General features: G+C 42.8%; 1 protein-coding gene and 1 long non-coding RNA gene across 2 annotated transcripts; both read left to right on the top strand.

Moving 5' to 3' along the window:
- The first annotated feature begins 5,933 nt into the window (after positions 1-5,933).
- LOC138355666 (uncharacterized) lies at positions 5,934-7,357 on the top strand. The gene is made up of 4 exons (XM_069310991.1): positions 5,934-6,149; positions 6,284-6,449; positions 6,681-6,865; positions 7,142-7,357. The coding sequence occupies exons 2-4, from the start codon at positions 6,320-6,322 to the stop codon at positions 7,355-7,357; spliced, it is 531 nt and encodes a 176-aa protein (XP_069167092.1). The 5' UTR covers positions 5,934-6,149; positions 6,284-6,319.
- Positions 7,358-13,671: 6,314 nt separating this feature from the next.
- Positions 13,672-15,370, top strand: LOC138355698 (uncharacterized). Its single transcript, XR_011223986.1, has 3 exons — positions 13,672-14,148; positions 14,380-14,564; positions 14,841-15,370. It is a non-coding gene; the product is annotated as an uncharacterized lncRNA (long non-coding RNA).
- Positions 15,371-16,114: the final 744 nt, after the last annotated feature.

Raw genomic sequence — 16,114 nt, 5'->3', positions numbered from 1 at the left:
TCTTGATTCTGCGCCTCCTGACGATTTCTCCCTCCATCGACATCTCGTTGATTCCGTGGATGCCTCCATTACCTTCAACCCCACTCGTCTCGGTACACGTGTCGTTGCTGCTCCTTCTCAGGATGCTGCTTCCCGCTTGGCTGCCTTATCCTGCCTTGGCGAGACCCCTGTTCGGGTCTCGAAGAACGCTCAGTTGAATGCCAGTGTTGGCACTATTTTGCTCCCGCCCCATGTTGCGACCGGTGTTCGGGACCTGCGCGACTACCACGACGATATTCGACATATCCTTGCTGCCCAGGGCCATTCTATTCTCCAGGTGGACACGTTTACTCGTCCCCCTCGTGGTAGTCGCCGTCAACCCCTCCGGGTTGTGAAGATTACCTTTGATGGTAGGACCCTTCCACCCTCTGTCATTCTTGCTGGTGCCAGGTGCTCTATCCAGGAGTACATTCCTTCTCCTCGGCTCTGTAACAAGTGCTGGAGGTTTGGGCATGGTGCCCTCCGCTGCTCCGGGACTGTCTCTCTCTGTCCTTTGTGTGGTGGCGAAGGTCACTCTAAGTCGGAGTGCACTTCTCCCCAGGCTCGTTGCCTCAACTGCGGTGAGGCCCATCCTACCTTCTCCCGTGCGTGTGTCCATTACAAGCTTGAGGCAGTCGTCCTCAACTTGAAGCAGCGGGAGCGTTTATCCTTTCCTGAGGCGAGGTGCCAGGTTCGCCGGCTCCCGCCTTATGCTAATATCTCTTATGCTCGCGTGTTGCGCTCTTCCTCTCCTCGTCCTTCCCGCCTTCCTCAGACTCACAACCGTTTCCGGGCCTCGGACCCTGATACGCCCACTGCCCCCTCCTCTGTTCCTTTGGGTTCTCTCCCGAAGGATCCTCCTCCTGGTCCTCTGTCTGGGGTTCCCCTTCTTTCTACCCGGTCTGTCTTGTCTCCTGTGTCTTCTTCCTCGTCTCCCTCCGTTCCTCCTTCCCATCCTTCCCCTCCGTCTCTTGACTCTCCCCGCCGCCTGTCGGTGCGGGCTGATGTCCATCGCTCTCCAAACGGCCATCATGTGTGCTTTCGTTCAGCTTCTGTTGAGACGCTAGAATCCGTTGCCCAGTACGTGGTTGCTGGGACACCTGTCTCTTTACGTCTTAAGCGTAAACCTGGCTCCTCTCCTTCCTCCTCCCCGGCGGGTAAGAAGGTTTCGCTTTCTTCCTCGGCCCCTACTTCTGCCTCTCTCGCTCCTTCCCCTCCCATTTCAGTGGTTGCGCCCCCTGTTCCTGCTATGGAGGTTTCTTTAGCCCCCGCTTCCCTCTCAGTTGCTTTCCTTGCTGAGGTACGCTCCCTTCTTTCTACCCCTCCTCTTCCTGCTGCTGTCCTTGCCTGCTCCTCTCCGTTGTCTCCTCCTCTTCCTCCTCCTCCTCCTCCGGACCCCGCCCGCCCACCTCTGATCTGTTCTCCCGCTTCTTTCCCTCCGTCTTTGCTCAGTTTACCCATGCCCCCTAACCCTGACTTTGCTGACCCTGATCCCGACCCTGATATTCTTTAACGTGCTCTGTTGCTCTTTCGCCTTTGTTTCTTCCTTGTTCTCTCTTTTTGTCCTTTCTCTTCTCGTCGTTGTCCATTCTTCAATGGAACGTTCGAGGTTGTTACGCTAATTTCCTCGAACTCTAACTTCTGATTTCGCGGTTTTCGCCCCTTTGTCTGTCTCCAGGAGCCGATGCTTGGTGCTCGTCCTGGTCGTTTTCGTGGCTATTCCTTTCTCTCCCCCCCCCCCAGCTGTTGCTGGGGCTTCTAATTCTTCTGCTCTTTTGATTCGTGCTGATGTTCCCTTTGTTCCTTTACTTTTTCCTTCACCTCTCCATTGTTCTGCTGCTCGTGTCTTTGTGGGGAAATGGTACACTGTTTGTTCCATTTATCTCCCCCCGAGTGTCCCGCTTTCTCTTCCTGATTTGAAACACCTCCTAGACTCCTTGCCGGAGCCTGTGATCCTGCTGGGTGACTTCAATTGTCGTCATTCTCTTTGGGGTGACGTTCTGACGAATACCCGGGGTCGCCTTCTTGAGCCGTTTCTCCTCTCTTCTTCCCTGTTTCTTCTGAATTCTGGTGAGCCCACTCATTTGGACTCTTGGACTCGCACCCTTTCTTGTCTTGATCTTTCTCTCTGCTCTTCTTCTCTTTACTTAGATTTCACGTGGCAGGTTCTTGATGACCTCCATGGAAGTGATCATTTCCCCATCCTTGTTTCCTTTTTCTCTTTTCGCCCTTCCCTCTCTTTCCCTAGGTGGCAGTTTGCTAAGGCGGACTGGACCCTATTTTCCCTCAGTGCTACTCTCTCTGACCTCTCCCTTCTGCCTCTCTCTCGCACTCTCCTCCTTTTTCATGACACTGTCTTCAACTCTGCCCTCCGCTCTATCCCTCGCTCTTCCTCCCGGGGTCCACGGAAGTGCGTTCCCTGGTGGAATGCGGACTGTGCTCGGGTTGTCCGCTGTAAGCGTGCAGCCTGGAAGAGGCACCGCCGTAGGCAGACGACCGATTCTTTTCTTTTCTTTCGGAAAGCGAGTGCGGTGGCCCGTAGGGCCATCCGTACGGCTAAACGTGAATGTTGGGCATCTTATGTCTCATCAATTACGTCCGAAACCCCTCTGGCCCAGATCTGGAAGCGTATCCGCAAGATAGCGGGTAAGTTCGTTCCCGATGTTTCACCGGTCCTTCACCTCCATGATACTCTTGTGGCGGACCCGTTGCAGGTCGCTTCCGAACTGGGTTCCCACTTTTCTTCTGTTAGCTCTGGTCTTCATCTTCCCCAATCTTTCCTTCTTCGAAAACCTGTCCTTGAGTCACGTCCTTTAGATTTCTGCACTCATCTTCAGCTTCCCTATAATGATCCCTTCTCTCTCTCTGAACTTCGTTCTGCATTGGCCCTCTGAGGTTCTACGGCGGCGGGCTCCGATGGTATTCATTATGAGATGCTTCGCCATCTCCCTCCGAGCACGTCTCAGTATTTACTGAGTCTGTATAATCGGATCTGGGAGTCGTCGTCAGTCCCTGAGGACTGGCTCGATGCCGTTGTCCTCCCTGTTCGCAAACTGGGGTCTCTGGGTACTTCCCCTAAGGACTTTCGCCCTACTGCTCTCACAAGTTGTGTCTGCAAACTCTTTGAACGTATGGTTAACGTTCGTCTGATGTGGTTCCTGGAACACCATCACCTCTCCCCTTCTCAATTTGGTTTCCGCAAGTGCCGCAGCACGACAGATGTGCTGGTGAACTTGGAGGTCTATATTCGTACTGCTTTTGCTGCGAAGACCTCCATTGTTGCCGTCCGTTTTGACCTGGAAAAGGCTTACGACACCACTTGGCGTTATCATATCCTATCTCAACTTCATTCTTTTGGCCTTTGTGGTCATCTCCCTCTCTTTCTCCGCAGCTTCCTCTCTCGTCGTTCCTTTCGGGTGCGCCTTGGTACCGCTCTCTCTCCCTCTTTTCAGCAATACGGTGTGCCCCAGGGTAGTGTTCTGAGCACTACTCTTTTTCTGGATGCCCTCAATGGTCTTCTTTCCTCTCTTCCTTCTGGTGTCTTCTCCGCTCTCTATGTCGATGATCTTACCCTTTGTTGTCAGGGTGATGATTCGCCTCTCCTTCAACGCCGTCTTCAACTTGCAATTGATGCCGTGTCGTCTTGGGCCACAGATCATGGCTTCAAATTCTCTACTTCTAAGACATGTGCCATGACATTTACGCGGAAACGGGTTGTTCTTCGTCCCTCTTTGTCCCTTTATGGTCATCCCCTTGAATACAAAGATTCCGCGAAGCTTTTGGGGTTATTCCTTGACACTCGTTTGTCTTGGTCTCCCCATATCTCTTACCTCCGTGTTGAGTGCTCTAAGGCCCTTACCCTCCTTCGGGTCTTGTCCCATACTTCTTGGGGGGCAGATAGGCGCACTCTCCTTGCTTTACATTCCTCTCTCGTCCTGTCTAAGCTCGATTATGGTTGCCCTGCTTACTCGTCTGCTTCTCATTCTACTCTTCGCCGTCTTGATGCTTTGCACCATACTGGGTTGCACCTCAGTTCTGGTGCCTTTCGTTCGACTCCCGTCCTTAGCTTGTATGTTGACACTGGCTTCCTGTCTCTCCAGGACCGCCGTGATCGCTACTGTCTTCGCTATCTTGCACGGTCCTTGCAACATCCTTCCTCTCGCCTCTGTCGGGCTTTAACTTTTACCCCTCCTGTGGTTCCTGTTCCTCTTCACCACCTCCCTCTTTCTGTCCGGTTATCTCGCCTACAGGATTCTCTTTCCGTTCGTATTTCTGATATTTCTCCTCGTGTTGTTCCTTCTTTGCCCCCGTGGAGGGTCCCTCTTCCGCGGTTTTGTACATCCTTGACCCGTATCACTAAAGCTTTTACCCCTCCTACGGTTCTAAAACGCCTTTTCCTCGAGCACTTTTCTTCTCACTCCCGCTCCGTTTCTGTCTTCACCGATGGGTCTAAGTCAGCGGACGGTGTTGGCTACTCTGTTGTTTTTCCTGATCGCACTTATATGTGTCGCTTGCCTCCGGAGACTAGCATCTTTACAGCGGAACTTTATGCTATTCTCTATGCTCTTCGTCTCCTGCTTTCTCGTTGTCAGTCTTCCTTTGTAGTTGCTGTTGACTCTCGTAGTGGCTCTCGGGTCCTTTAATCCAGTTCATCCAGTAGTTGTCGAGATCCAGCATTGGCTGTTTCTCGTTCACAGTAAATTTAAGTCGGTTGAGTTTTGTTGGGTTCCCAGCCATATTGGTGTGTCTTTAAATGAGAGTGCGGATGCTGCCGCCAAGGAAGCTGTCCGCTCTGGTCCCATCTCTCGTAAAGGCATTCCGTATTCCGACTTTTACCCGGTTATCCATTCCTCAGTCCTTACCCGTTGGCAGGCTTCTTGGTTGTCTGTTACTGGTAACAAGCTATGTACTCTTAAATGTTGTGTTTCCTCGTGGCCGTCCTCCTTCCACCGTAACCGGCGGTGGGAAACAGCTCTGGCGAGGTTGCGTATTGGCCATACTCGCTTAACCCATGGTCACTTGATGGAGCGCCGCCCTGCTCCTTATTGTCCTAGTTGCATTGTCCCTCTTACGGTCGTGCATGTCCTTCTTGAATGTCCTGACTTCCAGGACGAGCGTGTGTCTCGCTTTCCGACCGCCCCTCGCGGTCACTTGTCCCTCGATAGAATTCTTGGTGACTCGGATACTTTTGATATCGTTCGCCTTATGCGTTTTTGTTCTCGTATTGGCATCCTTGGTGATATTTAGCGCCTTCTGATTACTTTGCGTATTTGATGGTGCTACATAGCCTTCCCGGTTTGGTGCCTTCTTTTGATAATTACTTACTTACTTGAGCTCTTTGTTTCCTCTGAAATAACAATTAATTCATTCCACTTAAGACAGCATCAATATCATCATCCTTTTACTTTCCAATCAGTATTTTGAGACACACAGTATTAAGATGTCAATGAATAACTAAATTTATTTCCACAGAGCGTACAGAAGAACTGACAGAGGGGGCACTCTTTTGGAATCACAGAAAAATTAATGGAATGCCTCGGGCATTAGTTGCCAGATTCAGAAAGGTATTTCCATATGAATTGTTCTATACAATGAAAATATAGAATTATATATAAATATACAATTGTTCTATATAATGAATCAAGTGTATATACATGTTTTTATTTATCTTTAATTTTATTATAAGACACTAATGGTATTTTCTTCTCATAGACAAAGTAAAATTGGATAAAAACCCACTTGTGTATTTGGGAAATTTATGTAAAGAATTACACCAAGTCTTTCACACACTCCTTGGTGCTTTGTCAAGGTCTGAATCTGAAAAACACATACTCAGACCTTGACAAAGCACTAAGGATAGTTCAAAAGACTTTGTTTAACTCTGAACATAAATTTTACAATAAATATGATGGCATTTATTTTTAAATAGGCAACAGAGACAGCTGCAGCAGTTTCAAATGAGATTCACAGGCTTAATGTCCCAGAATCTGTTATTGAGAAATGGAGATCAGAATTACTGATCATTGCAAGATCCTTAAATAACAGATCCTCTGCCAATAACATTGAGCATACTATCGAGGCATATGGAGAGAATATAAGGCATCGCAAAAATCAGATTACCACTTATGCAGGTAGACATTAATTGCTTTTTGTTTGTTCACTGAAACCTAAACATTAATACAGTACACAGTTGTTAAATTAGTTTTTCTATGTAAAATACTATTGGTGCAAATCAAATATTTGATAACAACCTGAAAATTTACAGTTTCATCTAAAATGAGAGCTGTATTGAGAAACAAAAATGAAGTTGAGAAAAAAACTACGAGATCTCATAAAAATCTACAATCAGAACCACCCGGATTTGTCTGAAGCAGATGTTTTAACTGGCATCCTTCCATTGCACAATTTATTGCTTCATCAAAACACAAGTGGTATTTACACAAGATCTAATGATTCATTAGTTTTCTCAGCATTTTCAAATATTTATATATTATTTGTATTAATTGTACTTTTATATATGGAAAGACTGCAATACCATTAAATTGAGTTTGTTTTCTAAAGGTAAATTTTATAGATACAATTTTTAATGATGTTTAATTCACAAATGATTCCCATTATCATAATTTGTCAATCACATACTGTATTTTCATTTTGCATTATAGTGTCCCTGACTAAAAAAAGAAGTGCAGTGGAAAAGTTTGAGCTCCAGAAGAGATGTAGAGAGGAGGAATCACTAACCATTCAAGAAATGATAACATGGTTACAGTACTACAAAAAGAAAAGGGACAAACTATCCGAGTATATTCAAGAATTACAATGTGATTCTTTCCCTTCATGTCTCTGCAAGGTAAGAAATTCAAAATACTTTTTGCAATTCAGATCTTCAAAACACACAACTCACTTAAATGTGTTCAATTAGTCAGAGTAATATTGCCATCACCTTTTACATTTAAACTATGAAACTCTTCCATTTTCAAGAGTGGTACTGTGGAGAATATGGCTTTTATTATTATTTGTATCCTTTTGTTTTACTTAATCTATACTTTTATATATTTGCATTATATACAACTAAATAGGTACAGTATATATTTGACTCTAAGATGTTTTAAACATTATATTCCAGGATTCTAACACGTACACCATTGAATACCCAATTCTGTCAGAAGAAGAGAAACGTGGATTATTGGCTCTTCTCAATCAGGGTCAAAAGCAATGTGCTGACAAGCTTACTGAAGCAAAACATTTATTTAGTTCCTACCAGCCAAATGAGGTCTATGAACATTTCTTGGAGCTCTTAGAAAGTGATGAAGATGAAGACATGTATTTACAAAATGAATAGATACAAATGAACAAATCCACAAGGGCCATGATGAGGGTTCGAACCTATGTCCGAGAGGATCCCACACGAGCCTTAATGGACTGTGTTACGACATGGCAAAAGAATTCCAACCGGGAGTTCAACTGACCTCAATCATAGATTTAAGGCATCACGCTATTGTGATTTCTGTGTTTAACAAATAGATACAAGATAGGCTTTTAAATTTTTAAATTTTTACTTACTTACTTTTGTCCTGTTGCTTGGTTACATGAATTGACCACACAAATTATGTTGCTTAGTTACAGAGATTCTTATAACTACATGAATTTTGTTGTTCATTTATAAGCCCATTATGTGCCTCTAAAAATTTCCACTGCCACTCACAGGATGGGTATGTTGTGCATAATAAATAACTAAACTAATATTTTATATGCATATACATTTGTCTTTTAATACAATAAAACTGGATTATATTAAAATATTTTCCTCATGCTGTGTTTTTCTCAACCCTCTGAAACTCACACTGGAAAAAAAAAGTGGTAGCCAAGAGGAAGATTCGAACCCCTCACTTGGTACTCTCAAGCTATCACTGTAGACCACCATGCAACTACTTTGTGAAAATTAATGCCACCTGGGATACCACTGAATCCTCTGATTAAATCCAATTCTCAATGATACATCACATCAATATGATTTCATAATACAAAGGCATGCATACTCTCAATATAAAATACCTTAAACACTCAGGTGAGTGTTGTGTATTGATGTGTGATTTAAATGTTGAGTAGGTATGGAGGACAAGTACTGGGCTTTATTGTTTGGGATGGTAAAAAATCAAGTCAAAATGTTTATTCAGGTAAATGTACATACATATATGAGTTACAAACATAATGTTGGATTTATAGATAGAGCTAGTGCATGCAATACCTAAACCCATTAATGTGCACAGGGTTTCGGGCAAGGTTTGGGTGTCACATTTCATGATTGCTTGAGAGGGAAGGAAAGAGAGAGAAATGGGGAGATGGAGGCAACGGGTATTTGAGGCTGAAATACGCAGAGTAGAAAGCTTTCAATAGAAATAGGAGCAGTAAAAATTCGTCCTGAAGTGTCATAAAGGACAGGGGTCGTAAGAAGACTGCCTACAGATATCATAAGGACTTCCAACCATTCACCGTGCTGGAGGACGAATGAACGTCGTCATTCCTTCATTTTCTAGTGTGTGGATTGGTCAACATAAGGAAGGAATCCTGATTATATGTGGCATATTTAGTCGAGCATACAGATGTATGTAGGTGAAACCTTGCTGAACAATGGTGTGAGTTGAGCGCACTGAGAGTCGGTACAGTATCTCGCAAGTGTGTTCTAGACCACACTTGAAAGTAGATTAGTTAATATTTGCTATTCTGCTGCTTATATGCTCTTGGCAACAAATTAAGGTGTAGTAGAGGGGATAGTAGTAATAATAAGAACTGCAGAGGGCCTATTGGCTCATACGAGGCAGCTCCTATTGTAACCACCGAATGAGAAGGAGATAGTAATAGGAATAAGAAGAGGATAGCAAGGGAGCGTAGGAGCAGACAATGAACAGAAAAAGAGAGAAGTGAGAAAGTTATGTTCTGGTCTTGTGCTTGCACTCATGGTGGGTAGAGTAAATAGTTCTGTAATTTGGGTGTTCTAGGTAGGTTGTTCTATTCTTATGTGAATTGCTTCAAGAATTTGTAATCTACCCACCATCAGGCTTGTTCGCATTATATATATATATATATATATATATATATATATATATATATATATATATATATATATATATATATATATATATATATATATATGCAAACAAGCCTGAACTCTTGTTCGCATTTGTGTTCCTCACGTGTGCCCCAAAGAATGAGGTGATTTGGTAAAATGCTATGCCCAAGATTACTATCCGAGTGCCGGCGGTGGGGTGGTTCAAATAGCCTCGGCTATCACCTCATTTTGTCCGGTCGTGATGGTCAAGTGGATTAAGGCGTCTTGTACATACCAGTTGCGTTGCTCCTGGGAGTATGGGTTCGAGTCACTTCTGGGGTGTGAGTTTTCAGTTATATATATATATATATATATATATATATATATATATATATATATATATATATATATATATATATATATATATATATATATATATATATATACATACATATATATATATATATATATATATATATATATATATATATATATATATATATACATACATACATATATATATATATATATATATACATACATATATATATATATATATATATATATATATATATATATATATATATATATATATATATATATAACTGAAAACTCACACCCCAGAAGTGACTCGAACCCATACTGCCAGGAGCAATGCAACTGGTATGTACAGGGACGCCTTAATCCGCTTGACCATCACGACCGGACAAAAGGAAGTGATAGCCGAAGCTATTTGAACCACTTCCCCGCCGGCACTCGGATGGTAATCTTGGGCATAGCATTTTATCAAATCACCTCATTCTTTGGGGCACACGTGAGGAACACAAATGCAAACAAGCCTGAATGGTCCCCAGGACTATATACAATTGAAAACTCACACCCCAGAAGTGACTCGAACCCATACTGCCAGGAGCAACACAACTGGTATGTACAGGGACGCCTTAATCCGCTTGACCATCACGACCGGACAAAAGGAAGTGATAGCCGAAGCTATTTGAACCACTTCCCCGCCGGCACTCGGATGGTAATCTTGGGCGTAGCATTTTATCAAATCACCTCATTCTTTGGGGCACACGTGAGGAACACAAATGCAAACAAGCCTGAATGGTCCCCAGGACTATATACAACTGAAAACTCACACCTCAGAAGTGACTCAAACCCATACTGCCAGGAGCAACGCAACTGGTATGTACAGGGACGCCTTAATCCGCTTGACCATCACAACCGGACAAAAGGAAGTGATAGCCGAAGCCATTTGAACCACTTCCCGCCGGCACTCGGATGCTATTCTTGGGCATAGCATTTTATCAAATCACCTCATTCTTTGGGGCACACGTGAGGAACACAAATGCAAACAAGCCTGAATGGTCCCCAGGACTATATACAACTGAAAACTCACCCCAGAAGTGACTCGAACCCATACTGCCAGGAGCAACGCAACTGGTATGTACAGGGACGCCTTAATCCGCTTGACCATCACGAACGGACAAAAGGAAGTGATAGCCGAAGCTCTTTGAACCACTTCCCCGCCGGCACTCGGATGGTAATCTTGGGCATAGCATTTCATCAAATCACCTCATTCTTTGGGGCACACGTGAGGAACACAAATGCAAACAAGCCTGAATGGTCCCCAGGACTATATACAACTGAAAACTCACACCCCAGAAGTGAATCGAACCCATACTGCCAGGAGCAACGCAACTGGTATGTACAGGTCTCTGGGTACTTCCCCCTAAGGACTTTTGCCCTACTGCTCTCACAAGTTGTGTCTGCAAACTCTTTGAACGTATGGTTAACGTTCGTCTGATGTGGTTCCAGGAACACCATCACCTCCTCTCCCCTTCTCAATTTGGTTTCCGCAAGTGCCGCAGCACGACAGATGTGCTGGTGAACTTGCAGGTCTATATTCGTACTGCTTTTGCTGCGAAGACCTCCGTTGTTGCCGTCCTTTTTGACCTGGAAAAGGCTTACGACACCACTTGGCGTAATCATATCCTATTTCAACTTCATTCATTTGGCCTTCGTGGTCATCTCCCTCTCTTTCTCTGCAGCTTCCTCTCTCGTCGTTCCTTTCGGGTGCGCCTTGGTACCGCTCTCTCTCCCTCTTTTCAGCAATACGAAGATGTGCCCCAGGGTAGTGTTCTGAGCACTACTCTTTTTCTGGTTGCCCTCAATGGTCTTCTTTCCTCTCTTCCTTCTGGTGTCTTCTCCGCTCTCTATGTCGATGATCTTACCCTTTGTTGTCAGGGTGATGATTCGCCTCTCCTTCAACGCCATCTTCAACTTGCAATTAATGCCGTGTCGTCTTGGGCCACAGATCATGGCTTCAAGTTCTCTACTTCTAAGACTTGTGCCATGACATTTACGCGGAAACGGGTTGTTCTTCGTCCCTCTTTGTCCCTTTATGGTCATCCCTTTGAGTACAAAGATTCCGCGAAGCTTTTGGGGTTATTCCTTGACACTCGTTTGTCTTGGTCTCCCCATATCTCTTACCTCCGTGTTGAGTGCTCTAAGGCCCTTACCCTCCTTCGGGTCTTGTCCCATACTTCTTGGGGAGCAGATAGGCGCACTCTCTTTGCTTTTCATTCCTCTCTCGTCCTGTCTAAGCTCGATTATGGTTGCGCTGCTTACTCGTCTGCTTCTCCTTCTACTCTTCGCCGTCTTGATGCTTTGCACCATACTGGGTTGCACCTCAGTTCTGGTGCCTTTCGTTCGACTCCCGTCCTTAGCTTGTATGTTGACACTGGCTTCCTGTCTCTCCAGGACCGCCGTGATCGCTACTGTCTTCGCTATCTTGCACGGTCCTTGCAACATCCTTCCTCTCGCCTCTGTCGTGCTTTAACTTTTACCCCTCCTGTGGTTCCTGTTCCTCTTCACCACCTCCCTCTTTCTGTCCGGTTATCTCGCCTACAGGATTCTCTTTCCGTTCGTATTTCTGATGTTTCTCCTCGTGTTGTTCCTTCTTTGCCCCCGTGGAGGGTCCCTCTTCCGCGGTTTTGTACATCCTTGACCCGTATCACTAAAGCTTTTACCCCTCCTACGGTTCTAAAACGCCTTTTCCTCGAGCACTTTTCTTCTCACTCCCGCTCCGTTTCTGTCTTCACCGATGGGTCTAAGTCAGCGGACGGTGTTGGCTACTCTGTTGTTTTTCCTGATCGCACTTATATGTGTCGCTTGCCTCCGGAGACTAGCATCTTTACAGCGGAACTTTATGCTATTCTCTATGCTCTTCGTCTCCTGCTTTCTCGTTGTCAGTCTTCCTTTGTAGTTGCTGTTGACTCTCGTAGTGGCTCTCGGGTCCTTTAATCCAGTTCATCCAGTAGTTGTCGAGATCCAGCATTGGCTGTTTCTCGTTCACAGTAAATTTAAGTCGGTTGAGTTTTGTTGGGTTCCCAGCCATATTGGTGTGTCTTTAAATGAGCGTGCGGATGCTGCCGCCAAGGAAGCTGTCCGCTCTTGTCCCATCTCTCGTAAAGGCATTCCGTATTCCGACTTTTACCCGGTTATCCATTCCTCAGTCCTTACCCGTTGGCAGGCTTCTTGGTTGTCTGTTACTGGTAACAAGCTATGTACTCTTAAATGTTGTGTTTCCTCGTGGCCGTCCTCCTTCCACCGTAACCGGCGGTGGGAAACAGCTCTGGCGAGGTTGCGTATTGGCCATACTTGCTTAACCCATGGCCACTTGATGGAGCGCCGCCCTGCTCCTTATTGTCCTAGTTGCATTGTCCCTCTTACGGTCGTGCATGTCCTGACTTCCAGGACGAGCGTGTGTCTCGCTTTCCGACCGCCCCTCGCGGTCACTTGTCCCTCGATAGAATTCTTGGTGACTCGGATACTTTTGATATCGTTCGCCTTATGCGTTTTTGTTCTCGTATTGGCATCCTTGGTGATATTTAGCGCCTTCTGATTATTTTGCGTATTTGATGGTGCTACATAGCCTTCCCGGTTTGGTGCCTTCTTTTGATAATTACTTACTTACTTGAGCTCTTTGTTTCCTCTGAAATAACAATTAATTCATTCCACTTAAGACAGCATCAATATCATCATCCTTTTACTTTCCAATCAGTATTTTGAGACACACAGTATTAAGATGTCAATGAATAACTAAATTTATTTCCACAGAGCGTACAGAAGAACTGACAGAGGGGGCACTCTTTTGGAATCACAGAAAAATTAATGGAATGCCTCGGGCATTAGTTGCCAGATTCAGAAAGGTATTAACATATGAATTGTTCTATACAATGAAAATATAGAATTATATATAAATATACAATTGTTCTATATAATGAATCAAGTGTATATACATGTTTTTATTTATCTTTAATCTTATTATAAGACACTAATGGTATTTTCTTTTCATAGACAAAGTAAAATTGGATAAAAACCCACTTGTGTATTTGGGAAATTTATGTAAAGAATTACACCAAGTCTTTCACACACTCCTTGGTGCTTTGTCAAGGTCTGAATCTGAAAAACACATACTCAGACCTTGACAAAGCACTAAGGATAGTTCAAAAGACTTTGTTTAACTCTGAACATAAATTTTACAATAAATATGATGGCATTTATTTTTAAATAGGCAACAGAGACAGCTGCAGCAGTTTCAAATGAGATTCACAGGCTTAATGTCCCCGAATCTGTTATTGAGAAATGGAGATCAGAATTACTGATCATTGCAAGATTCTTAAATAACAGATCCTCTGCCAATAACATTGAGCATACTATCGAGGCATATGGAGAGAATATAAGGCATCGCAAAAAATCAGATTACCACTTATGCAGGTAGACATTAATTGCTTTTTTGTTTGTTCACTGAAACCTAAACATTAATACAGTACACAGTTGTTAAATTAGTTTTTCTATGTAAAATACTATTGGTGCAAATCAAATATTTGATAACAACCTGAAACTTTACAGTTTCATCTAAAATGAGAGCTGTATTGAGAAACAAAAATGAAGTTGAGAAAATAAACTACGAGATCTCATAAAAATCTACAATCAGAACCATCCGGATTTGTCTGAAGCAGATGTTTTAACTGGCATCCTTCCATGGCACAATTTATTGCTTCATCAAAACACAAGTGGTATTTACACAAGATCTAATGATTCATTAGTTTTCTCAGCATTTTCAAATATTTATATATTATTTGTATTAATTGTACTTTTATATATGGAAAGACTGCAATACCATTAAATTGAGTTTGTTTTCTAAAGGTAAATTTTATAGATACAATTTTTAATGATGTTTAATTCACAAATGATTCCCATTATCATAATTTGTCAATCACATACTGTATTTTCATTTTGCATTTTAGTGTCCCTGACTGAAAAAAGAAGTGCAGTGGAAAAGTTTGAGCTCCAGAAGAGATCTAGAGAGGAGGAATCACTAACCATTCAAGAAATGATAACATGGTTACAGTACTACAAAAAGAAAAAGGACAAACTATCCGAGTATATTCAAGAATTACAATGTGATTCTTTCCCTTCATGTCTCTGCAAGGTAAGAAATTCAAAATACTTTTTGCAATTCAGATCTTCAAAACACACAACTCACTTAAATGTGTTCAATTAGTCAGAGTAATATTGCCATCACCTTTCACATTTAAACTATGAAACACTTCCATTTTCAAGAGTGGTACTGTGGAGAATATGGCTTTTATTATTATTTGTATCCTTTTGTTTTACTTAATCTATACTTTTATATATTTGCATTATGTACAACTAAATAGGTACAGTATATATTTGACTCTAAGACGTTTTAAATATTATATTCCAGGATTCTAACACGTACACCATTGAATACCCAATTCTGTCAGAAGAAGAGAAACGTGGATTATTGGCTCTTCTCAATCAGGGTCAAAAGCAATGTGCTGACAAGCTTACTGAAGCAAAACATTTATTTAGTTCCTACCAGCCAAATGAGGTCTATGAGCCTTTCTTGGAGCTCTTAGAAAGTGATGAAGATGAAGACATGTATTTACAAAATGAATAGATACAAATGAACAAATCCACAAGGGCCATGATGAGGGTTCGAACCTATGTCCGAGAGGATCCCACACGAGCCTTAATGGACTGTGTTACGACATGGCAAAAGAATTCCAACCGGGAGTTCAACTGACCTCAATCATAGATTTAAGGCATCACGCTACTGTGATTTCTGTGTTTAACAAATAGATACAAGATAGGCTTTTAAATTTTTAAATTTTTACTTACTTTTGTCCTGTTGCTTGGTTACATGAATTGACCACACAAATTATGTTGCTTAGTTACAGAGATTCTTATAACTACATGAATTTTGTTGTTCATTTATAAGCCCATTATGTGCCTCTAAAAATTTCCACTGCCACTCACAGGATGGGTATGTTGTGCATAATAAATAAACTAAACTAATATTTTATATGCATATACATTTGTCTTTTAATACAATAAAACTGGATTATATGAAAATATTTTCCTCATGCTGTGTTTTTCTCAACCCTCTGAAACTCACACTGGAAAAAAACGTGGTAGCCAAGAGGAGGATTCGAACCCCTCACTTGGTACTCTCAAGCTAGCACTGTAGACCACCATGCAACTACTTTGTGAAAATTAATGCCACGTGGGATACCACTGAATCCTCTGATTATATCCAATTCTCAATGATACATCACATCAATATGATTTCATAATACAAAGGCATGCATACTCTCAATATAAAATACCTTAAACACTCAAGTGAGTGTTGTGTATTGATGTGTGACTTAAAAGTTGAGTAGGTATGGAGGACAAGTACTGGGCTTTATTGTTTGGGATGGTAAAAAATCAAGTCAAAATGTTTATTCAGGTAAATGTACATACATAGATGAGTTACAAACATAATGTTGGATTTATAGATAGAGCTAGTGCATACAATACCTAAACCCATTGATGTGCACAGCGTTTCGGGCAAGGTTTGGGTGTCACATTTCATGATTGCTTGAGAGGGAAGGAAAGAGAGAGAAATGGGGAGATGGAGGCAACGGATATTTGAGGCTGAAATATGCAGAGTAGAAAGCTTTCAATAGAAATAGG

Source organism: Procambarus clarkii, chromosome 68 (assembly GCF_040958095.1).
Source record: "Procambarus clarkii isolate CNS0578487 chromosome 68, FALCON_Pclarkii_2.0, whole genome shotgun sequence".
NCBI lineage: Eukaryota > Metazoa > Arthropoda > Malacostraca > Decapoda > Cambaridae > Procambarus > Procambarus clarkii.
Note: the sequence above shows the minus strand (reverse complement) of the source record. Positions and strands in the feature narration are given on the sequence as shown.